Source organism: Sinohyriopsis cumingii, chromosome 4, assembly GCF_028554795.1.
Source record: "Sinohyriopsis cumingii isolate HCF-2022 chromosome 4, ASM2855479v2, whole genome shotgun sequence".
Taxonomy (NCBI): Eukaryota; Metazoa; Mollusca; class Bivalvia; order Unionida; family Unionidae; genus Sinohyriopsis; species Sinohyriopsis cumingii.
Window position 1 is genome coordinate 126522831 of NC_142964.1, and position 26622 is coordinate 126549452.

Consider the following 26622-nt stretch of genomic DNA (forward strand, 5'->3'; position numbering starts at 1 on the left):
ACACAGGCATTGAGATGACTATCCTTGGCATCTATTCCGTACGTCAAGAGATTTTCCAAGTAGGCACGGTAAGGGTATGTATCCATGCTGCTGCTGACTAGTTTGTTATTCAAGTACAAATCCACTGAGCTGAACAAGGAATGCATGAAATTGTTGACGGGAGCTATTTCGTCAGCGTCATCTACTCCACTATCATCTTTTTCTAGAACTTGGACTTTCAAGTACAAGTAACTGCTATTCAGATCGATGTAATCTTCGGGCTGCCCCTTGATTTCAAACTCGATGGGAGCGGAATCGGTCAGTGAGGAGATGGGATTAAATTCCACCCACTGGGATTCTTGCATGGTCATCATGGTGGGGGGCATGGCAAACAGATCCAGTTCCGTCTTGGAACAGGCGCAAGACTCTCGGTGCATCATTTTTTGTTGTTGCTGTGTCTCAATAATCGAAAACGTCTAAGTCTCGAACGGTTCTTCTTTTCTTGGCCTTTCTCGCTTGAAGTCTGGTGAAAGGGTGTTTTCTTCGTCGTCTCTTTCTGCCTTGTCCTTGCTGAATGCTTGACTCGGTAGCGTGCAGGGCATTTATAGGTGTGTCTCGTCGGCCTAAAATGTCTTTGCCCGTTTGCAGCAAGACATTTTTGCCAGCCCTCATGAAGGCTTCTTTAGGGTTTTGTTTGTCGATGATGACATTTTGGAGAAATTCTTTGCCTTGTGTCAGTGCCGCATCTTTCAAGGCGTGCAATCCGCGTGTCACCATCGGTTTCAACACTGGGGCCACCGAACGAAAGGCCGATTTTAACATGTCTCCTAAACCGTGTCCTCGCTGTCGAGCCACCCCTCGGTACACTGGATACATGACTTACGAGTCGTGAGAGAACCGTTTTCGAAAATGGAGTTTCACCGTGACTTTTCCTTTGGTGAATGGAATATTTTGTCCCAGATCTCCTTTTATAGTAATGTTGACCGTGTCCAAGTACGACTTGCTGACGGGTAAATAGTGAGGATGGACAAATTCGCGGTGAACGTGGTAAGTGTTTCCACCTTCCTCGTCAGCGTTTGTGGCAGAATCCACTTTGAAAGGAATGACACGCAGTAACGGCACGGAGGTGTGTCCCACCACGTTGTACTCCACCACATCGGAATACACGAAGATCAAATTCAGTCCCTGGTTCAGTTCTACCGGGAAACGAAAATACCTCGCAAAAGAGTCGTTGTCATGAATGACTGCTAATTCGGGGCTTTTTTTTCGTTCTCCTATCTTCCTCATCTCCGTGTCACCGCCCAATATGTCAAACAATTCAGGACAAAATAAGAAAGACATGAATTTTTTGGACCCCTCAGAAAATTTCATCAGAAAGCGACGAGCTATTTTGTGGTATTCCAGGGTGACACTTTTTTGGACATTACTCAAAGCTTTATGGAACACGCCATTAAACCTGGAGGCTATGGCGCTGACCAAATGATCACCACTGAAATAATAGCCTGGGAGAATGGACAAGTTGTAGGTCCATGTTTTAGTTTTGTCATCATAGGTTTTATTGGTATATGTGCCAATCTTATCCAACTCATCTTGCAATTGTTTGTCATAAACTTCCACCTTAAACCAATTTTGCTGGGCAGTGATATTGTGGACTTGGGTTGGGTGAATCATTTCTACTAAAGCCACTTCCCAATGGGCTTCGTGATCTAAGGGGATGGCTTGAGGTAATTTGGCCGTGTAACAGCACAACGTGTTGTTGGGAAACACCTCCATGGAACTGTCACTGGGTAAGGTTAAGTAAAATTGGTTTTGGTGACTCATAATTCCAGAGTTCTGTGGCTGTCCGAGGGAATATTAGTGGATGTCAGAGGTGTGTCTCCGCCCAAAATGGGGTTCTGATTGTGGTTGGAGTTGTGACTGGCACTGGCACTGGACACAACGTTCCCGTTCGAGGAGAATTTCAGGGAGGGATTGGGAAGCAGGTAACCGATGCAACTGCTCAATAAAATGGTCCACAATTGTTTGTCTCCTTGTTGCAAACTCAAATTGGCGATGGCTGCCCCGATGACACAATACACCACGAAGATTTGGCAGAAAAAGACGATTTGCGTTTTAGGCACACGTTCTCCACACCACACCCACAAGGGTTGTTTTTGTAAATCTTGCACAGAAGAACTAGGGGAAGAAGGAGTGGTCGACGTAGCTGCGTCTGATGTGTGAAAGGGCATGATGGTCACTTCTTCTTTTTATAGTCGATGACTTGCGAAGCGTCGATCCAAGAATCGAAACTGGGTGGATATCCTTTCCAACGTACTTTGACTTCTTTGACACGTCGTTTGCCCACTTTACGGGTTCTGCGTTCGAGAATGCTTTCGATGTCGTACACTTCGTCTTCTTTTTTGGTGACACGTTGTAACTCGGGCAAATAAAACGTTCCTTTGAGTACTTCTCCGTTCATGTCTTCCAATTTATAGACGGCAGGATGACGGCCATGCACTCGTCCAGTGACGCGAAACAATTCGGTCGTCCAGTTAGGTAAGTAACCTTTGTCGAAAGTGCGTTTGGTTTTGCCAATGCGCACCCAATCTCCTACGGTCAACTCTCCACTTTTCTTGGGGACAGCCCTCGTCGGGGACGTACCGAACAGGCGCTCGAACACCAGCACTTCGTTGTCGGGAGTCACGTCTTGCGGGGCACGTCCGATGCTTCGATGGAAAGATTGGTTGTACGCTTGCACCAGGTGCGGTAAGATGTCGATGTACTTCAGAGTGTGGTGATGCGTAAAATATTTCCACATGCGTTCTTTCAAAGTGCGTTGAAAACGTTCCACGATGCTGGCTTTGGTTTCGGGATTCTCGGTGGTAAAAAAATGAATGTCACGTTTCTTTAATTCTTTTTGGAAAGCTTGGTTCAGAAATTCGGTGCCTTTGTCCGTTTGCCATCGAAGAGGGCGACGACCGCTTTGTTTCAACACCCGTTGCAGGGCTCGCACTAACTCGCTGCTGGATTTGGAAGTCAAGGGCACGACCCAGGCAAATTTGGAAAAGACGTCGATGACACAAAACAAATATTTGTAACCACGATTGTAGCTGGCCAAATGAGAGACATCGGCTAAATCGGCTTGCCATTGATGATCGATGCCTTCCACTCGGGTGCGACTTCTGGCAAACTTGCGTCGAATGGGTTTGTGTAAAGTGTAGGTAGCTTGTTCTTGTAACCATCGTTGCACTTGAGGTAAACGGAGACTTTTCAGTCGCGTTTTGGCAGCACGATACAATTTTTGAACTCCTGCGTAACCTGCAGGATGGGAGGGATCGTAGTAAATGCTAGCTAAGACTTTTTCCATTTTTTTTGTGTTGATTGGTGTCTTAATAAGGCACCCACTCTTGGAAGAGGCTACTCTTTTTCTCTTGGGGTATTTTCTTGGATTGCAAGGCTTTGCGTGTGCGGCCAGCAATAGGTGTCGAAGAGGAGGAGGATGTCTGAGCAGGGGATATCGGTTCTTGTTTCACTTCTGTCTTCACTTCTGTCTTCACTTTCTTTTTCTCTTGTGAGGAAGAAGGGGTGGCCATCATCTTTTTAATCCATCCAATTCTGGAGGTAGGTGGTGTTGTTAACTTGCGTACTTTTTCTGGTGGAGTTTGAAACCCTTCTTCTTCTTCTTCTTTTCCTTTTTCTGTCTTGGTCACGGGTACTGGTGGTACTGGTACTGGTACTGGTGATGGTGCTGGACTTTTCATCAAGGTCTTAAAATCTTTCAGAGTGGGTAAAGCTGTTTCGTCTAAAGCTTTCTGGTGAAAGAGTTGCAGTCTTTGCAAGAGGTGACCGTACTTTTGAGATTTTTCTGTTTCGGACAAATCTTGGCGATCCAGCAAGGATTGCAATTCGTGTTGTAACTGGGACATCTCGCTCAAATTGGGATTGGGAGGTAAATGCGGGGTGCGTTGTTCTTGCCACCGATGGTATTCCATCCATCGTTTGTAAGGCACTAAAGCTAGTTTTCGTCCTTCCATGGGGTTGTCAGGGGTGAATTCTGAGATCTTGGGACTTCCGAAGGCCTTTTTATCTTGCTCCCATCAGTCCTCCCAACATGGTTCCCAAGACTCCTTTCAGTATGGGGCCTAACAAGAGAGGTAAAATGCCTCCACGTTGAACCAACATCTTCTTTTTTTGACGAATGGGAATTTTCTTTTGAACCATTTTCCGAAGAACGTGACGATGTTTGCCTAAGCATTGTTTCTGGTGTTTGGACAAAGGGATCGTGCCTTTCAAAACGTTCAAACAACATTCGCACACGGTATCGATGACCTCTTTGGAGGCTGTTTGAATGAGTTTTTTTCGTAGGGGTGGAGAAGCTTTGGACAGGACAGATAACAGGTCCCCATGTTTGGCTAAACGTGGTGGCAGTCCTTTCCTTTTTTTTCCTTGGGGTTTTCTGGAGGGTGACATTTTTTTGCTTGTGGGTTCCGGGACATTCACCGAACAGACACTAACGTCGATGACTTAACGCACACCCTTTTATCTTTTTTTGGGACTATCGCTTTGTCATAAAGGTAACAATGTTTTTCCGAAAATCGCCAAGGAATCCTCCCCTTTGTTGGCGCCTCTTTTTCTTGGAACGACTGTGTCTTTTTTTAGGGTAACGTCGATGCTTGGCTAAGCGCTTTGTCGGATGACGCGTCTGCCTTTGTCTCTTTCTTTTGTGGCTTTTTGGAGGTGACATCTTTTACAAGTTCACTGATACCCCGACTTGGTCACAGGTCTTTTTATACTGGAACGCGTCGCCACTGATTGTCTTTACGTTTTATCAGTTTGAGGACAGGCATGACACGTCGTGCAGGGGTACGTAACGGACTAAATCGAGCCAGTTCTTGTTTGGACAAATCCAGTAAACTTTGTAACATGCCCGATCTTTCTTGGACTTTGATTTTGGGAGAAGGTACTTTGTGAGCAGCAGCCACTGCCGCTAAATGGGAAGGTCCTGCCACTGGGGAAGTTCTTTTGGGGGTCATCAACGGAGAAGTTCTTGGTGTAATCAACGTCTCCAAGTACTCTTCAGTTCCTGGTGACATCAACGGAGAAGTGGACAAACGTGAGGCTGCCGGAGACGCTGTGGCAGGTCGTGGCTTGCGAGTGTAAGGTTGCGTCCTGGCCGAAGTGCCTCTCTTGCGACTAGTTTTCTTCTTCTTCTGTGGACTTTTCTTTTTCTGGGGACTTTTTCTCTGTTTCTTTTTCTGGGGGCTTCTTTTCTTTTTCCGGGGTGATGGTGGTGGTGTCTGGTAAGAGGAGGGTCCTGCCACTGGAGAAGTTCTTCTTGGGGACTTGGTCTTTTTCTTTTTCTTCTTGGGGCTTCGTTGAACTTTTGTCTTAGGGATAACTTTGGGGGCATTAGGATCCCATCTTAAGAGTGAGCGAATGATGACCCCTCCTAGAGTACCGCTCCCTCCAGGTTTCAAAATGATTTGTTTTTTGGTTTGAGTGTCGATGCGGGGATCGGCCAGTTGGACCAAAGCGACTTTGTTTCGATCGAAAAAGCGTTGGGTTTGATGAGGAATCTGAATGATTCCTTGGAGTAATTGACGTGCCGTCACCGTGAACCATCGTAAGACTTCTTTGAGACTAGCTTCTAAGACACGGGCTCGTGTTTGTGGATCTTTTTCTCGACTGATGCCATACAAGGCACGAATCAATTTGACGGGAAGATGCGACTGAAGGGACGTCATGTTCACACTGTGTGAGACAGACGAAAAAGGGTCTGAGGTTTTTATAGATTTTTTTCATGGGAGGAGTGAAATGAAGTCGAGGACGGAGACGTGTACAGGACAGGCCCTCCGTCTTGGCACCAGTGGTGAAACAAGTGGGTACGAAATCGCAAATCCTCGGGGGTCGTAGGTTTCAAATCGACGAGTAAATAGGCGTGTGGCGTTTGAGTGGCATCGTCGTACGCCTGAGTCAGCCAAGGCGTTCCTAACTGTTTGGCTAAGACTTGCACTTGCGATTTATCTCGAGGGCTTTTAAACAAGACCACGTAATGCGCATTGAGACTGATGGTGCGATGGGCTTTACTTTGTTGAAACAAATTTTGGGTGATGTAAACGACACTGGCATTACGGTGATGCCCTTTGCGCGTGAACCACAGTTTAATTTCTTCTTCGTCTTCTCCTAACATGTCGTCGAAAATGACCAAATGGGTTAGACGGGAGTCAGAGACGATGCCATCGTCTTCTTTAGGAATGCCTTCCACAAACACGATGGAATCGCCTTGACTTTCTCGCAAGAGGCTGTACGCCGATTGCCACTCTTTGTAACACCACACGATCCGTTGAGGGGGTCGATCGATCAAATGATGTTTATGTTCGATCAAACGTTTGACGAATTCGGTTTTGCCTGAACCGCTAGGTCCAGCAATGAGCATGTTAAAGGGATGGCGAAGATACAAAGCCTCCCAACTGGCACGATCTAAGTGTTCGTCGATGACTTTGACAGTGGAGGAAGAGGGAGCAGAGACAGCAGAGGTAGCCATGGTATGAGAAATGTCACTTGTGACACGAAAAACAAACAAGACAAGAGTTTATATACTTTTTCAGAACACGTTTATTGAATGTTTTTTTTCAAACATGAATACGAAAGACAAAAATAAATACAACCCAAATAGTGATGTACAGGAATATAAAACACAGCAAAGCGATCAAAGTGAAATATAAACAAGTGTCTGTACAACATGTTTTGGTTAACCAAGATGTCCTAGGGACAGTGTGTAATGTTCTTACAGTTTCTACATGAGGTATTGTCACACAAGTGTCCTCCCGGAATGACCTTTCAGGCATGTCCATGACAGTTCTGTCCTGAAGCGAGTGGTTGTTCTCGGTGACGGGTTCTTCTGGCACCGTCACTAACACGGGTTGAAAAGTAACTTTTTTCCTTGAACAACTCTTGTGCATACTGAGCCACTTCTTGGGTCCAAACCTCAAAACCCCCCTTTTTCCAATCACGAACATCTGTCCAATGAGGGTGTAAGTCACAAGCTACACACACATCGTCATACACGTCTTGGGTCGCTAAAAGTTGACGAATCTTTTTTTCCTGTTGAGGTCGAGAAGTATCCAGATGAAAACGCAAGGCTTTGAACAAAAGGAGTTTTTCGTGACCATTTAAGGCCATGGAGGTGGTAAGTACTGATCGTAAAGAGTCCACAAAGAATCGGCTGGTAAACGAAATCCCAGAAAACAAGTCACTAAGACACACACCACTTGTCGTCCAAAATTGAATGGATAAAGTTCTTGTAATAATTGATGGTAATGATCCACGGTTTGAATATGGTCATTGAGTTCCTTCCACGGAATCTGTTGGATGACATGTGACATAAACCGTGGCATGGCAGCCTCTTTTTATATTCTCTTTTTTTCGGATGCAATAGACGTACTTTCTAGCCAGAGATCTTCGTTCTCCAGTAGGGAATCTAAATCTTGCATACTGTAACCGAAACGTCAGAGTTCGTTTAGGTGTTTCCTCTTCCTCTAAGTAGATTCCACGTAAAATATGTTGGTAATCCTTTAACTTGTCTTCCTCAATGCATTGCACTAGGTGAATCTCGAAGTAACCATAATCATGAACATGTCGATCATTAGCGACCTCAAAGTTTTGAACAATGTCTGACCATTGAAAGAATTTCTGACGAATCAGTTCTTTTATACCATTCAAGTACCAGTGGTTAAAGATCTGGTGACGTATCGGATGCAATTGTTCTTTACGTTTCACTTGTATTTTGACCAGCTCTCGGTAAATCCTTTCTCTCAACTCCACAGGCAAAGCACGAATGTTCTCTTGTAAAGTATCCATGAATAGGTCATACTAAATCCTCTTTGGTCTGACACAAGAAATGTACTCTTTGCACAAACATGGTTTCACTTCAGTGTCGAATTTAAATCGTTGAGTCACGAATCTACACATTACAATTCGTTCAGAAGTTTCCTCTTTCACCAAGTTGACATTGCGTGAAAGATGTTGGTAATTCGTTAACTCTTCCTCTGGAATTCGATGCAGTACGTTTACAATGTAGTAGATAGAATCGTCAATACCAAACCATTCCTTTTTATAACCAGGAGGTCGTTGATCAATGTCTGTCCAATGGAACACTTTCAATTGAATCAGTCCTTGTATAGCCTGAAGGTACCAGTGGTTCAAACACCGGTGACGTATCGGATGCAATTGTTCTTTACGTTTCACTTGTATTTTGACCAGTTCTCGATAAATGCGTTCTCTCAACTCCACAGGCAAAGCACGAATGTTCTCTTGTAAAGTATCCATGAACAGATGATTATGGTAAAAAGTTTCTTCAATGTCTCGGTCCCACTAAGGGTAAGTAATGACAATTCGGTGACCATCGAGCATGTTCAACGTAGGCCGAATCTTGCGGTTCCCAGTGGTGAAGTGACACACCGCAACTGAAGCACTTGACTTTATCTCCTTCGCCCAAGTAGAAAAATCCGGCTCTGGCTAATTCTTCGGGGGTCGGTCCTCCCAGATACTTTGGCCATTTTCCTTTGAACGATTGAAGACGATTTTCAAAGTCGCAGTATTCCGACAAACGCACAGGAAACGAATATTCGTCTTTCACAGGTTCGTTTCGATAAGGGTTGGGTGACATGAACAGGAGTTTGCTCAGGGCTGGATGACATCCGTAGGGGGGTAGACGTGAAGGTGAACATTCCCCTTTAAACCCGGTAAAATGTCTAAGAGGACGAGCGGCATCGCTTTCGCATCCCTCAGGTTTGACACGCACAGCATCACTTTCCATGACAGGGGCAGTGAAAACAAAGTTCCCATGATGCTTTACGGCATCACTCAGGTCACAACGTGCAGCATCGGTCCCATCGCAAGGCTCACAATCGCACTCGTCTGCAAACTCCGTTACGCAATTACAATGGTAACCACATGGACAATCGCAGTTTCCTTCCGGACATTTTCCGTCGCAATGCATGGGTCTTATCCATCCAGTATTAGTCACACTAGAGGAAGATACAACTTTTTTACAATCCCCAAACTGGAACGATGTCTTTTTCAAAGTATTCATCTTGTTCGCTCGGTCTTGGTAGTCACAATGAACTATCGATCTTGACCATAGCCCTTTTTTATACTAGTCTCAATGCAGTCTCCAACTTGTACATCTTTCCTTTTTTACGTTTTTTATGTCCTGTTCTGGAAGGTACCGTCTCTAAGGTACCGTCAACATTGTACCGTAGTGTGATGGATGGAAAGGCCATAGAAAGGTAAGGGCAATTCGGAGACCATCGAGTATGCTCCAGAATAGCTGAATCTTTATAGATACATAGATCCATTCGTAACTTCAGTCCGCAAGCGAAACACTGTACCTCGTATCCCAATCCTGACTCAGGTCCCAAGTAGACAAATCCTGTTCTAGCTAAAACATGCGAAGAAGGTAATCCTTCCCTATCCGTAGGCCATTTCTGAAACGTGTCCAATCGACGGGCACAATCACAATAGTCAGGTAAGAAGACTGGAAAATGGTAGGGTTTGAACTTGGAGTTCTCATCGGGTTTCTCACTCGATTCTTGCTGTGGCGAAGTCATCTTTCTGGTGGGTGGCTATCCTCTTACAACCAATGTTTTATACCAACGTGTCCATACGGTAAGGTGAAATGATTGGGAAGTCGAACTCGCTTCTGGTATACAATTTGATAGACTTTTTCCAAGGGTCGACTGACGATGTGGTGAGTGGGTAAACGTACAATCTTGTTAGGTTGATAGGTGGTCACTTTAAAGTTTCCATCCTCTCCCGATTGCAAGGCTTCTTTCATTACCCCAAAGTTGACCACTCGACTGGTACGATAATTCAGAGTCAGTCCTTTCACTTTGCACGTCGTGTGCACTTCTCCTTGTTTGTCACGGTATTCGTAGCCGTAATTTTTGGGACCGCCACTGACAAAACTTAGAATCTTGTCGTCGGGATGCTCGTCTGTCCAGGCTCCTAAACGGTCTCCTTCGATGCTAGGGTGATGTTGAATCGGGTGATGGATGTAGATGCAACTGTCCGTGTCAAAGTACAGGACGCGTTCTTCTAACAGTTCTAAAGCTTCGTACAATTTTAAGCGAGCATGGGCTGTCACGTAAGCCGCAATGATGACATTTCCAAAAGGGTCGTCTTGTACAAAGTCCAGATCTTCTTCGTAATTGACCAAGATCAAATTCTCTCGAACGACGTCCACGTGTTTCATGTATTTGGTTTTGTCGTGAATCATCTGGAAGTAGCGGGAAGGTTCTGTCAAATATTCCGTCTTGGGTAAACACGGCCGTTGTGCCATTTTACCCCACAAGCAATTTAACATCACTTTGGCAAACGATCGCCTGCCTTCGTTTTTCTCGATGTGGTCTAAAGTGATGCCTTCTTGTTCGTAATATTTCTCTTTGAATTTTATTTGGTCTTGGGGAGTGTGACACCAGGAAGGATAGCCGCTAGCTTCTTGCTTCAGTTTCAAAAAGGCATCCACGTAGTCTGCGAAAATGCCTTTCTGCGTGGGGTCACCCTTGCGATACTGTTGTGTCTTGGGAAAGTGGCAAATTTCGTACACTTCTAACAGTTGGTATCCCATGTCCAGAGCTTTGAACAATTCCACGCTGACCCAGGTTCCCGTCAAGGCCCGTTCTTCCTGGCTGTGCTGACAAGGCTGGTCTTGGTTGCACGTTTCGGCACAAGTACGGCACAAGGGAAACATCAGTTTGCCTTGACAATGGTGAGGTAAGACGGGATGGTATAGGTTCGTGGGAGGCAAAACTTTGCACTTGATCAAGCCTTCGTATTGTCGAATGTTTTTCAGGTCGATGTGTTCCGTCAGCAATTGCGGGTGCCCTACGGGAAAGCGACAATATTTGCACACGTAGGGATACAGCGAACACACGTCCAAGTATTTGATTTCTTCTCCTTTCTCTTCGTCGGCTTGGTACAGCAAACAGGTGGCATTGGTCCTTCCTCCGTACAAACTATCCCTCGGATTCAGCGGGTCCACGAACTGGTAACTTTCCACGGCACGTTTAAACTTGGGATCGGTTTTCATACGGTGATCGTACTCGTGTTCCCACATTTCCACCACTTGGTATCCTTGCTGTTCTAACTTTAGGCGTCGCTGACAAGTGTCCTGGTACAAGTCTTCCATGGTTCGTTGCAAAAACTGATTTTTAGTGCCACGGTCAGGGTAACAGACGGGACATCCGTGAAATAAGCAACCGTTAAACTCGTACACGATCTTGGGGTTTTCTAAGTCCCAGCCATCGACCGAATACGTTCCGATGGTCTTTTCACCCCCTCCGTTGCAGGCATGCTGAATCCACTTGTCTTCCTTGTCGCACAAGTAATGTAACCAACGTAGGGCTTTGACCGAGTATTGACGTTTGACAAAGTGGGTCGTTTGAGGACTGATGACAGCCACGGTCTTTTCAGGCATGAATCGTTGTCGATACACTAAGGAACACGCTTTGGCAATGGTGCAAGCTTCTTTCAAAGGATCGACCCCTCCGTGTTCCATGAACAGTTCTCGAAATTTTCCACAGCAACGCCGTAAAATGTCCACGTCGGAACGACAATACTTCAGCATTTCTTCCTGAAAGTCGAAAGGGTCCGAGGCGTGAGCCTGGTACCAAGCGTAGAAAGCTTCTCGTTGTTCGGTACGCATGTTGTCGGGGTCGTAATAGTGAGCCTCAGGTAAATGGGGTAGAACGGCATGTTGATTGGCTTCCGTATTGAAAAAGTGTGGAAAGTACCCTTTAGCCATTTCTGTCATTCCAAACGTTTTAGGCATTCGACTCAAAGGCATGGCCAAATAGCTCATCGAATCTTTAAACTGTACTTGTCCCACTTGCATGAAAATGATTTTGGCCCCGTTCAAAGTCACTTTAGGACGTTCGGTGCCTTGTTCCGTATAGTACCTCAAAAGAAACTGTCCATCGTATCCGGAGAAATTGTGAGCCATCACCGTGGCATGACGATGACAATCTCCGTAACGTTCGATGTCCTCTTGGCTCCACGTCTTGTCGACGGGGTCTAAGACCCATTGGGCAAAATCGGCTAACGTGTTTGGTCCCCGAAAGATTTTTTCACGCCCTCCAGGAATCTTGCTGCAGTGAGGGCAATGACTGAAGATAGGTTCTTGAATGCACTTCTCGCACGCTCGATGAGACACGCAGAAATTAGGAATGTGAATGCCAGTCTCTTGCATGCATTCGAAATCGAAAAAGATGAAATTGCCTTTCTTCTTGTGACCGTCCTCTTTCTCTGGTGGGGGTTGGTATTTTTGCACGTAACATTGGTGTTCCAAGTCCACGATGTGGTGACAAATGTGACATTTTTTCTTTCCTGAACATACGTGTGCCTTGGTATTATTGGTACGTATGACTTGTTCACACGTAGAGCACAATCTCAGCAGTTGACAAGCACATTTCTGCTGTGAACCTTGCGTCTTCAAATGTTGTTGGTAACATTTAGGGCTGACAAACGTGCGCAGACAAGTGGAACAAGGCACTGGTTCTTCGCTCAGACAGGGTGGAGAGGCCAAACATCCTGAGCATTTCCATCCACAATGTTTGTGTTGCTCTCGATTATTATAACCATGGTCACATTTCTCACAATAATAAACATATCTCAGGAATCCAGTGATACTGGTAATGGTATCGAAATGGTCATCGTGATGATAAAGGTGAATGTATTTTCCGTCCTTAAAGTCTTGGCCTCGAAACAACAGAGGTCCGCGCACTTCTTGAGGGTGCACTTTCAAGGTGTAGCGTGGAGCTAGGGCATCTTGCAATTTTTGCATCTCAGGAATGCCACAGGGTGTGTCTTTGGGCAGTCCGGCTTGTTGTAACAGGAGTTCTGCTTCGTTTCGTTGTTTGGCTCGGTCGGAACGTTGAATAGTGTCCCAGGTTCTTTTCCATTCTACCGTGTCGTTCTTGTTGGCATAGGTTCGTCCCACCACGATGGCACGGGCTAAACACATCTGGTCATGAGGGTTGTTAATTCGGACGAGACTCGTTTTGGTGTTGCGAAGGTCGTCCACCAATAACATCTTTTTGCGTCCTGTCCCTTGAGGAGGAGAGACGTGGGTCATGTCCAGTGTGGCTTTACCATCGGTGATGTCAAACTGATCGTTAGATTGTTGTACGTGTTGAATCTTGTCCATGACTTTGGAAGCAGTCAATTCTGCAGGGGTGCTAAACTCGATCCAAACAGGGGATTTCAAACCGTCGTGTTGTATGGAAAGTCTCAAGCGATCGTCTTCTTTGGGTTGACATTGCTGCTTGAGTGAAGTGAGCAAAGAATCCCACACCTCGGTGATGAACCCTTCTGCTTTCTCTAACGGCACTTCAGCCTTGAAATCTTTAAACTTCACCGTGTATTTGTAAGCCGTGGTTCTAAATTTTCTAGAGGAGCGCTTTTCCGTCTCTCGAATGGAATAGTACTTTTCAGGGTTGACTAAGGGTGGTGAACTTGGTTTAGAGGGTTCTGATTCTGGTTCACTCATGTCCTCTTCAAAATCACTGGCATGAATTTGTGCCAAGATTTCAGCCCTGGTACGAGGCGATAGATCACGTTTCTGCCTCTTACTTTCTTCTTCTTTCTTCTCGAATGAATGGGATCGTTTCATCTTGAAAGCAAAAAGTCAAATGACTCAAGTTCAAACACCATAAACTACTTTATAGTCATAGCAAACCAGCGTATATAAAAGGGTGTGTGTCTTGTCCTTTCACTATTCATTTCACTCTCAAACCAAGCACAACGATGGAAGAGACTGACCAGATGGAACGTTTCGTCAGAGCTTTGCGAGGGGTCATTAGAAAATTCTCTTCAGACCAGCCTACGGACTACTCTCCTTCCTTTAGAGATAAAAGTCAAGATACTTGCTATATCTGTCAGAAGAAAGGGCATTGGTCTTCAGAGTGTCCAGACCGTCAAAAAAGAAAAAAAACAGGGGATAAAAAAGACAAAAGTCAAGATACCTGTTATTATTGTAAAGAAAAAGGACATTGGTCTCCAGATTGCCCAAAAAAGAAACAAGAGGAGTCAGAAGAAAAGAGGAATTCTTCAGAGGAAGAGAGGGATTCTTCTGAGGAAGAAAGAAGACAGGTGAAGAAAAAGAAACAGGAGAAAAAAAGAAGAAGGGAAGAAAGCGAGGAGGAAGAAGAAGAAGAGGAAAAGAGTGTGACGGTGAAGAAATTCAAAAAACAGAGAGACTAAACAAGGAGAAAAGAAGAAATTAATGAACTTTTCATTAAAGTGTTGTGTTATAAATTGTGAATTGGATTGTAAAAAATGGAGAAAAGAATAAATGAATGATATAAGGTAAGTGTCTTTGAGTTGTGATTTTAAAATAAGAAGCTACACTCACGCACTCATACACAGACACGTACTAAAAGGGTAACATGGGTGAGTTTTTTTGAGTTATTGGCAAATTGAAATTGTATTTCTTTTCGAGAAATGTGGGTGGCCCTGAAAAGGGCCTTTTTTCTTCATGGTGTAGGGGTGAGTTTAAGCAATCAATTTTAACTGCCTTAAGCCTTTGCCACGGCCAAGGCCTACTTCTGGACTGCGTAATGTTGATGATGATGATAATGATTGGGTTGAAATCACTAAGGGTGGTACGGTAGGCTTAGTCACAGGGTTGACGTGTTTAGCTCGGGAAGGTCGTATTCTCTTCGGTCGTGATAAAGAAGTCTGATACATTTGTTTCAGACTTCTTAACTCCGCTAAAATGTCCAACAGTACCGTGACCGTTTGATTTTCACCCTCTTGTTTCTTTGCTGCTACTTCTTCTTGCTGTTGTTGCTGTTGTTTTTTTCTTACCTCTTCTTCTTGTTGCTGTTGCTGTAGGAGAAAAGTCTGTTCCGCTTCCTTTTGTCGTTGTATAAATTTCTCCAATTCTTCTTTCTGTCTCTGTCTAAAATTCTCCACTTGCGGTAATGAAGAAAGTAACGAAGGTTCCGGAACAAATTCTTGCGAGGAGAGAAAATCCACAAAATCCCAATTCACCTCTTCTGAAAGTAAGTCCGGGTTCCCTTGGGCAGTCTCCCCTGCTGGTGCACCCCACTGGATCGTTTTCTGAGTTTCCGTCATGTTGAATCACTGTCGCATAGATTGACTGCACACAAGCGCTAGCGAATCTATATTGACTACGTGACGTCACAGACTGCTCTCTTCGGATTGGATGCGGCTGGCTGAATTTTGTAACGCGTGTTCGGATTGGTAAATGAACTCAATCCGTTTCAATCCTTCCTCCGCCTATAAATAAGCGCCGTTGACTGCATTGATTCACCTGTTCTCGTCGCTTGAAGATGTGGACTACAGTTGAGTCATCCACCCTTGTGTCTTCCATGATGTTTCGGACAGACTTGCTCATGTATGTCCGATCGAAGTGGACCGTTGTCCACAGGACCAACACCAGCCTGTGGATACGTAGGATCTACGTTGAAAGACAAGGATGCCTAAAAAGAGTGCTGATGTACGGACCAACAGTGAGACGTAGCCTAAGAACAAGAAGAAGACCAATGCGGTGCCATTTATGTTAATGAATACATTAACATAAAACCCAAAGGCCCTTTTCAGGGCCAGCCATATTTCTCGAAAAGAGATAGTCTTTGAATTGCCTACCCCTTTTTTAAAAAAAATTTTTAAAAAAAATCCCATGTTAAATTCCCCTTGTCCGTAGAGTGACCCACGATTTATTGCCATGTTAAATTCCCCTTGTCCGTAGAGTGACCCACGATTTTTCTCCATGTTAATTCCCCTTGTCCGTAGAGTGACCCACGATTTTTCTCCATGTTAAATTTCCCTTGTCCGTAGAGTGACCCAGGGGTCCCTGTAATGCTAATTCCCATTGTCCGTAGGGTGCCCCCCTTCACTACTAACAGTAATCCAACATTTTAATTTTATATATTTGCATCTGATGATGATTTTGAACGAGCTGCTGATAAAGTTGATAATGAGCATTCAGTCACTGAAATTATACCGGAGTTTAGACTAAGATATCCGATTTTCGATATTGATTCATATTTCAAGCTAATACATACATAAACGATGAGGATAAATTAGGTACATGGACAATTACTGATAGACACTGATATCATTAATTATTTTATGAAGTTGTGCTATTGCTCGCGGTCACAAATCTATCTTTTCAAAACAAATAGTGGATATCATATTATATGTAAATCTACACCTGTATCATTAGAACGACAAAAAGAACTAACTAAAATAGCTAAAAATGATAATCCAGAATGGCGTGTAGATTTACAGGCTGGACTTCATAGTATAAACGAGATCTTATAAACCGAGTAAAATAACAAAATGCAAAAGACGTATTTCGCATGAAAATGTTTCTACATCTGAACTGCTTGCATGTCCAACTCGCATTCAGCACAAAGAAGTAAACTACACTGAAAAAAATAAATAAATTTTATAGTCATTATTATTCTGATGATATATCAGATGAAGACATGAAAATAATTTCTGATGAATTAAGCGGAAAACCTGACCAGTTACTGGGTATAGTTTCACGTAGCGTTAATTTGTATAATGTGAGATGAAAACCCAGCTATTATTGCAACATTTGCGAAAGAAATCATAGAATTACTCCTAACGGCTCAATCGATGGCAAATGTAATAATTGTATTATAATTGTAAATTTAGATCGTTATATTGTAATTTGTCCGAGTTCCAGGAACGGTTGACGTACAATAATTAATCGTGGCGAAGAATCACTCGATGAAGAAATAAAAATAATAATCCGGAGGTATCAGAAATTGTTGAGAAATTACATCAACATCAAAGAGAACATGATTATGTAAAAAAAAATTGTTAAGATTTAAGTGCAAACAAAATTATCCAGGGGTCTTTGTCACGAAAACGCCAGATTATAAATATACATCAAGTCCTGTTCATGAAGGTGTACCTATTTAACCTAATGGTAAACGACCTTGATCTCAATGCAGCCTCCACAAAAATAAATTTGTCACAATTTGCAGATGATAGTGGCATATGGAGGAATGGAAATCCTGCCAATAACACAGTAGTTAAAGAAATCCAGCAGAGCCTATACAGCATAGGGAGATGGGCGGACAAATGGGGTTTCAAAATATCTCATGAAAAAACTGTGGCAATCATATTCACCCCCAAACGAAATAACAACCTAGTCTATCCAAACTTCTATATACAAAATCAATTAATCAAATACGTACCAGTAGTAAAATTCCTAGGAATTTTCTTTGACAACCACCTCACATGGAAACAGCACATTGAACAACTCGCCCAGAATTGTAACAAAGATCTCCATTTACTCAGGAACATCACAGGGACTGATTGGGGATCCAACCAGGAAACCCTCCTCACGATATATAAAACCCTAATTAGATCAAAACTGGATTACGGTTGCCAAGCATATAACTCGGCTAAGCAACCTGTACTACAAAAAGATGACACTATCCAGAGAAAAGCCTTACTATTATGCACAGGAACACTCCCCTCAACATCATTAGAAGAACTACAAACACTAACAGGAGAACTACCCTTAAAATTACGTAGGCAAGAACTGCTCCTCCGATACTCCATTCGATTAGATACCCACCCAGACAACCATCCCACCAAAATAGCTATAAATAAGTGTAAAGTTGTCTTCAAACCCAAAATCAAACACCAAGTGGCAAAGTAATCCTTGAACTAAGAGAAAAGATACCTCTACTAAAAAAACAGGTAACAAACAATACAGACCAGAACAAATCACCATGGTTACAAAAACCACCAAGGATTAACATTGAAGCTACCAAATTAGGCCATAAAGAAGGACAAGAAAACTTACTAAAACCTGTACTGGTAAACGAAATCAACCAAAAATACCCGGACTATGTTAAAATATATACCGATAGATCAAAAACTGACAACCCACCAATAACAGCAGCAGCAATAGTCATCCCTGAATTCAATATACAAACGGGATCCAGATTACCTGACTACACTGGTCAACAGTGAAATCATTACTGACTTGAAAAGGCCCTAATCTGTAGTATTTTGGTGTGCCGAACACGAATATAACCGTGAAAAATTTGTATTGGCTCTCGTTTTGAAGATATTCATATACCTCATTTTCTATGTTTCACTGTGTAAATTTCTCCAGTAGGACTGCAGCAACATCCGGAATAATGATGTAACATTGCATAATACCATCATGCTCACATCATCCACAGTTGATTGCATCATTTTCTGATGCAATGCAATACTAATGCCATGCGGCTGCTGAAGTAAGTTGACGTCAGCAGTGTACTATACATGTGTAGGCCTATTATACTAATGCCAGGCGGCTGCTGAAGCTGACGTAAGCAGTGTACTATATAAAGCCCAATCAGATAGGTTCAGCATTTAAAATATTTTAGACGTTGTGCGAGACAGTTCAAGCTACTGTTACATAAAACTTATTATTTTATCCATTTACGTACAATAAAGAACAGTAATGCCTCGAAAGTGTGTTAATACCGCGGACAATTTTTGCTATATTTGTGGGGAAGTGACATTTGCCAACCAGAAGAAAAGTATCAATTCTCAAGTGAAGAAGGCATATCATCTTTACTTCGGATGCAAGGTTGGTGACCAAGTCAAGCCTTGGGCTCCGCATATATGCTGTGCTACATGTACAACACAGCTTTCACAGTGGTTGAATTGCAAAAGGTCATCAATGCCGTTTGCAGTCCCAATGGTGTGGAGAGAGCCAAGCAACCACCTAAATGACTGTTACTTCTGCTTGGTTCCTCCTCTTTCCGGCGGAATAACGAAGCGAAAGAAGTCGAGAATAGTCTACCCAAACATTCCGTCTGCATTGAGACCAGTTCCACATGGTGAGGGACTTCCTATTCCAGAACCTCCAGCAGAATATTCTCTTGATTCATCTGACGAAGACAAAGGTGAGTCGACCTGTTCTTCTCCTGGTCCATCAGCACGCAGTGATCCAGATTTTCACTGTGGTGCATCATCAACCCCACACAGAATAACACAGGAAGAACTAAATGACCTGATTCGTGATTTGGACTTATCAAAGAACAAGGCAGAATTGCTAGGATCAAGACTCCAACAATGGAATCTTCTAGAAGAAGATGTCACAATTACTGCATATCGAAAGCGCCACCAGCAATTGGAGCCTTTCTTCAGAAAGGAAAGTAATCTGATATTCTGTTCCGATATTGAGGGCCTCATGAATGCTTTAAAAATCACTCATGACCCACAAGAATGGAGACTATTTGTGGACTCTTCGAAACTGAGTCTCAAGGCTGTGCTTTTGCACAATGGAAACATTCTTCCATCTATTCCAGTAGCGTATGCTGTCCACATGAAAGAGACATACGATAACTTAAGGCAGCTACTGAATTCCATTGAGTATAACAAGTACAGCTGGCACCTCTGTGGTGATTTGAAGGTAGTTGCCCTTTTAATGGGACTGCAGCAAGGATATACAAAATACATGTGTTTCTTATGCGAGTGGGATAGCCGAGCAAGGGAAATGCACTACATGAGGAAGGAATGGACTCACAGGCAGAATGTAGCCATTGGAGAGAAGAATATCCAACACCCAGCTCTGGTTGAGGCTCAGAAAATCTTGCTACCACCCCTTCACATCAAACTAGGTTTGATGAAGAACTTCGTGAAAGCCATTGACCGGACTTTGCCAGCATTCCGATACCTGCATGAAAAATTCCCTCGACTCAGCGAAGCAAAGATTAAAGAGGGAGTTTTTGTGGGTCCTCAGATTCGAGAGCTTTTCAAAGATGACCGGTTCAACAACTTGCTGGAAGGTGACGCGAAACAAGCATGGAATGCTTTTCGCCTAGTTTCTACAAACTTCCTAGGAAATGTTAGGGCAGAAAACTATAAGGAACTAGTAGAAGACATGTTGATGAAGTATAAGAAACTTGGCTGCAATATGTCTCTAAAGATTCACTTCCTTCATTCCCATTTGGATTTCTTTCCTAGCAACTGTGGTATTGTTAGTGATGAACACGGCGAACGTTTTCATCAAGATATCGCAACAATGGAACAAAGATACCAGGGAAAATGGTCCACTACAATGCTGGCTGACTACTGCTGGACACTCCTCAGAGATGCTCCCGAACAGCTGTACAAGAGACAGGCGAAGAAATCTAAGATGTAGTCAATGACTTGATTTTTTATAGGTAGGCTATTACAGTTGACCTTTTACTATTGGAATGCATTTCGTTATGTAAACATTAATTTCTTGCAGATTACAAAAAAACTAGAGCCAATTTTGCAATTTGACTGTCATATTCGTGTTCAGCACATAAAAATTGATAAGAATTGACTAATTTTATTTCAGTAACATGACTTTTGTAAAAATTTGTTGTCCAGTGCTATTGCTCCATTTACACCACTGAATTCTGGGCTATACTTGAATCACTACAATGGATCAAAGACAACCAGATACCTAAAGCAGTCATTATAAGCGATTCCCTAAGCGTTATCAAATTGATCCAAAATCGCAATACACACTCTAGGGAACAATTCCTCGACAGAGCATGCCAATTAATCGACGATATCACCACAGCACATCAATTAGTCGAGCTCATGTGGATACCGTCGCACATTGGAATCTCTGGCAACGAAAACAGCAGACAGAGTTGCACAAACCAAACTAGGAGATCAAAACTCTATCAAGCTTAACTATAGCTCTACAGAAGCACTAAGCTTCGCACAAACATATATAGACCAAACATGGCAAGATTTTTGGAACTCCTCCACAAAAGGTAAAAAGCACCATGAAACCCCAAAAAACGTAGATAGGAACATACAGCTACCTAAGGGTACCTATTTAGAACAGAAAACCATAAACAGGATAATAACTGGAAAAACTAAACTAGCAAGCAGTTCTGGAAGGTTTATAGGGCCCATACCAGCAACCATTAACTGCTTTAACTGCCACACCACCGAAGATCTACACCACGTATTCAATATATGCCCAAAATATCAACCCTCTCGGAAAATATTTATCAAAAACCAAAAAGAGATTGGATCACCACACACATACCCAGAGTTACTTATGGACTCTAATAAAAATAAACAATCAGCATATAAAAATATAAATAAATTCATAGACTCAGCAGGACTTAGGAACAAAATATTATTACTATCCCCACAAAACCAAAAGACCCAGTAACTAGCTAAATAAATTTAGAAGCCACCACATAAAAACCCATTACATATCATTCAATTTTATAAAAAATATTAATAAATAATTCACTTACGAAGCACCTATCAAAAACTAAGGAAACCGCAAAATCGCATGTCCTAGATGTCTTTAACGAACCGAGTAATCAGCTAGGACTCCGGTCCTAGATGTCCTTAACGAACCGTGTAATCGGCTAGGACTCCGGTCTCTTGCTAAATACAGTATAAATAACATTCAGTCTCTAAAAACATTAATAGATAAATAACTTAAAGAGGCAATATCTAAAAACTTATAAATAACATAACGTAGGAAGCACACCCTAAACACCTCGACTAGTAATACCATAATAACCTTGAAAATCTCTCTTCATACATGATTTCTACTAAGAACCTCTATAAACAGCATAGAACATCCCCCCTTTTTAGAACATTTTGAAGAAGAACAAAAATCGACAAAATAAAAAAAAAACAAAAAAACAAAAACAAAAACAAAAAAAAAAACACCAGGCAAATGCAACAAGAAATCAGCGATGTAAAGCAAACAGGGCCGTCCCCGAACTCTCCTTCCCACTAATGACAGCCAACCATTCAAGTGTAAGGGACCTTTATGGACCCACAGATTGAGGCCAAACTATCAGGGTTCCTTGAATCCATAAAAGCCTGGGGGAGGTGGCACCATTCCCTTCCTCAGGAACAACTAGCAGGCTGCGGTGCAGTCAGAAAAAAGTGGCACATGCACAATTGTGCGCACGCCACTATAATTAAACTCCACAACAACAAGGTGGACCTGGATGTCAAGCAATTTACAACATAAACTACATTGATGGATCTGCATGTGGAATGGGTAAATCTGAGGCTGCGTGGAAATCTATACCAGAAGGTCAATCTGCTCTCGCCATTAGCTTTAGAAAAACATTTACTGAGAAAATAAAAGCAGATCATAACAATGAATCTTATATGGATATGACTGGCGATATAATATTCAAGCCTAGTGATAAGCGAAGAATTATTGTTCAGGTTGAATCATTTCACAGAGTAAAAGGTGTTCCAGATGCGTTAATAATTGATGAATGGCATGGAATACGACGACAACTATTTAAGAATGTTCAATTATACAAAGTGCACTGGACTAAATTTTCATCATTAGTAAATACATATAGTCTTGCTATTGTTCTTGACGCCGACGTTAATAAGGATGATTTAGATTTGTTAAGATGTGCAAAGCAAATATGAAATTTGTTATCAGTGATTATAAAACCGATCCTGATACAAGATTCATTGTTGAAAACTCGCATAAAGATACAATACAGTCACGAGGATTTCGCGTGCGATATTATCATCAGATAAAATAGTGAACAAAAGAAATTAGACTTCGCCGATGTGAATAATGCGTATAATGATGTAGATGTCGTTATTCATAATCATACACTCGAGGCTTGAGTTAGCGTAACAGATCCGAGATTTACTAGTATGTTTGTGTTTTCATACGAATTAGGGTCAGTAGAAGCAACAAAACAAGCATTATATCGATTTAGGTGTCTCGATGAAACTCATTATTCAACAGTAACAAAATCACATCAAGGTAAACTTCCTCTAAATTGTGCAGACATTACAAAACTAATAATTGATCGTGAAACATTGATCGCTGACGAAGTAAAATTACGAAGAGTATCAAAATTCTGATGAACTATCAACTCCATGTGGAGTCGCGTATATGATGGATATTGCTGAAGAAAATAATTCCAGGAAATTCTTTACCCCGAGATTAATTACGATGATGAAAGATACGGGATATGAAATTACACAAACTCCACCAGATGATTATGATACCTGGTTTTCAAAACAAAATACGAAAATCAACCATGTCGGTGCTGACAGAGTCGAGGTTGATGAGTTTCTGAAGACCAGTATCGGTGATCGAATGAAACGCAAACAACTTAATATTGATAAAGCCGAAGAAACCACAACGAAATGTTACAAATACAGTCCAGATGAGATGTCAGAACCATATGCCGCAAAGAAATAATATCTAAACAATCTATTTCAATGTAACGTTGGAACGTTACCAGCGGATGAAATTGAAACACTGTACAAGAAGTCCAATCGACTAAAACCGGCCCAAAAAACAATTGTTGATACATTTAATAACGGTCGTGTGATAGACAATAAAATGTTTCAATCAGATTAAAAAAAAAAGCCCGCGTGAAAGGACAAATAGAACAAGAGATTTCCTGACCATGTTAAATCTGCTCGATATAGTTCAAGATAATGTCGGCGAAAATTCAGTTACGATATCCAGAGAGGATTTTAAAAATCGCATAGAAGTAATGATACACGTTAAAGATCAACTGGCTAAATATAACAATCTGATCAGGAATTGGCTAAACTTATTTCCTGAGACCAGAATTCGATCAATGAAATTAACAATCAGGAGTATCATAGAACAAATCAAATTGATTTAAAAGGGATTTGGGGCGACTTTAACGTATAACGGTAATAAAAATACTAATCGAATTGATTATACTCTAACATGAACTGTTTGGCCGAAATCTGACTTTATTGATGATAAAACCAGGAGGAATATGAAAATCGATTGTCAAGGATTCGATGGCGGAAATGATATCACAATAACAGATAAACACTCAGAAATATTAAATTTTCATATATGGAGTGTCAACAAATGGTTTAGCATGTTCGATGAACAAAATATGATGTGATACATATACATATACTGTCAATAATTATTGATAGAACAGTTATTTGATCATTTTAAAGCTTCTACCATTGGTGAGGAAAGTGTAAAATTATTTATAATATTATAATTTTTTATAGTTTCCTCAGTCATGAAATGTGTGCATGAGGTTTAGTATGTTTGATGAACAAACTATGACGTGACACATGGACACATACGGTCAATAATTATTGATATAAGTTAATCATTTAAAGCCTCTATAGTTGGTGAGGACAGTGTACACAGTTATAATCATTATAGATAATTATATACTTTCCTCAGTCATGAAATATGTGAAGTATTTTTGTTTAAAATTTACCAAACGCATTTATATTTCTTGATTTTTAAGGATGACCGAACTAGTGCCAGATAACAGAAATTTCCTTGACTGGATTTAAGAAGTTTGTTTATTTGGGGAAAATATTTCACGATAAAATGACATGTGTACCTCTCCCGCGTGTTTAATTGAACAATATTCCGCGAAAAATGACATGAATTATTTTACTTTGTTTATTTGTGGAAAATATTTTGCGAAGAAACTCATGAATTTCTTTGTGAATTATTCTTCACAAACAAAAACAAGATAAAGTAATTTATGTTATTCTTTGCGGAATATTTTTAATTAAATATGCAGGGAAAAGATTACACATGTTATTTATAGTGAATTATTCTTCACAAACAAAATCAAGAAAATGTAATTCATGAATTTCTTTGTTCTTCGCAAAAAAAACCAAATATAAAGCAATTCAAGAATTTCTTTGTGAATTATTCCTCACGAACAAAAACAAAAACAAGATTAAGTAATTCATGAATTTCTTTGTTCTTCACAAACAAACACAAGATAAAAATAATTCATACATTTCTTTGTTCTTCACAAAAAACAAGATAAAAATAATTCATGAATTTCTTTGTGAATTGTTTCTCATTGAACAAAAACAAGATAAAGTAATTTATGAATTTCTTTGTTAAATATTCTTCTCATTACTTCAGAAAAAAAATATTTCACCAGCAAACATAATCATTTTTTTCTGAGCAAAAAATAATTATTTATTTATTATGATAATATTTGATCATTGACATATTTATTTTCTTCGAATAATTTTTTTCTGAACAAATATTATATGTGGAATTTTTTCAATGGCCAGGATTAAGTAATCAGGGTACTACCCAGTGGAACTTCTTGAGCATTACAACAGCAGAGAGGGTGCGACCACAAATAAGTGTCCCACTGGGTAAACAAAACATATACAAATTTAGAAAAAAACACGAACGATAAAGATAGAGTAACAAAATAAACTAACACAGTTAGAGAAACTCTCGGTTTTTGGTTAGAGGCTTCGGTTTTGTCATTACGATTATATTTTTCATTTTTTTGTATGAAGTTTATATCTTCATAAATGGATGAAATTGAAACACTGAAACAAGTGGTCTGTTCATCCTCTCTGCTGCTTGATATAAGGCTGAACAGCAAATTAGTTTTCAATAGTTTCATCTAAATGTTTCCTATCCATAGTTTATAGTGTCTTATTTTTCGACAACAAGAAGCATGTATTTCGTCTTGTGGGGATAAATATACGTCATTTCCAGTTGGCGTATACTTTTATTTCGAATAATTGAATTAGTATTTCTTCTTTGCACTTGAGAATTTTGCTAATTCTTTTGTGCGAGTATACCAACATTTAATCATGTAATGCAAATCTGATGTAAAAAGAAAAATGTTCGAGTATTGCCAGTGACCTTTAAAGACTATTGCATAAAGCAAAATCATGAACTATTGGAAAATATTCCATCACAGAACTTTGGTCTAAACGAGATAGAAAAATACACATACCACATTATTTTTTCTTTTAAGTATAATTTATATTATATATCTGTATTTAATGTAGGTCGGAAAACTGGTCATGGAGGCCTCGGCTAAATCGAACTTGAAGAGAGTCACATTAGAACTCGAAGGAAAGAGTCCAAATGTCATCTTTGCTGATGCTAACTGTACTACTACTACTACTGCTACTACTATTTCTACTACTACTACTACTTCTACTACTACTGACGCTACTGATGCTACTTCAACATATAACACTATTTCACTACAAACAACACTACTACAGATGATGTTGTTTTGTTGTTGTTGATGATGATGATGGTGGTGCTCGTGGCGATGGTTATGCTAATCAAAGACTGGAGAAAAATTAGATCATTTCAAAATAAAACTGAACATTAAAAAAGTATGTAAGTATAACCATTCAACTATTGGCTCATCTCTGGAATACACAATTGTTGAAGAAGCTGAATAAACGTTTAGTTAAATAAAAAACTAAAAGGTGTGATGAAGATTTCTTACAATGAATCCCCTGTAATTTAATGAAAACATTTTATGTCTATTGCTTTCTTGCAACGTCGCTGTCTTTCTCTTTTAATTAAACGTCTTTCTCACTAAAGTAATTATTACCCTTCTGTTGTTTTCATGACCTCTGATAAGCAGCATTTAATTTTTAGCAGCCTTGTTGAATGAGATTGGTCGTTGACTGATGCAGAATCTCTTGTACGCCGTACTAATACTTATTTGTTATCATCGAATATTAGACATGCTGATCAAAAAGGCCAAATCACCGAAGGTTTTGCGCTCCATATGACCTAGAAAAAATAAAATCAATGAGGGTTGGCGTTCCATATGACCTAGAAAACAAAAA

The 26622-nt window shown here is 41.1% G+C and overlaps 1 protein-coding gene across 1 annotated transcript in view; it reads left to right on the forward strand.

Moving 5' to 3' along the window:
- The window catches only part of LOC149802060 (aldehyde dehydrogenase 1A1-like), a 63580-nt gene that overhangs the window by 27327 nt on the left and 9631 nt on the right, over nucleotides 1-26622 (forward strand). The window contains exon 7 of the mRNA XM_089956885.1: nucleotides 25819-25921. Coding sequence (XP_089813011.1) covers nucleotides 25819-25921 — 103 coding nt within the window. The remainder of the gene's footprint in view (nucleotides 1-25818; nucleotides 25922-26622) is intronic.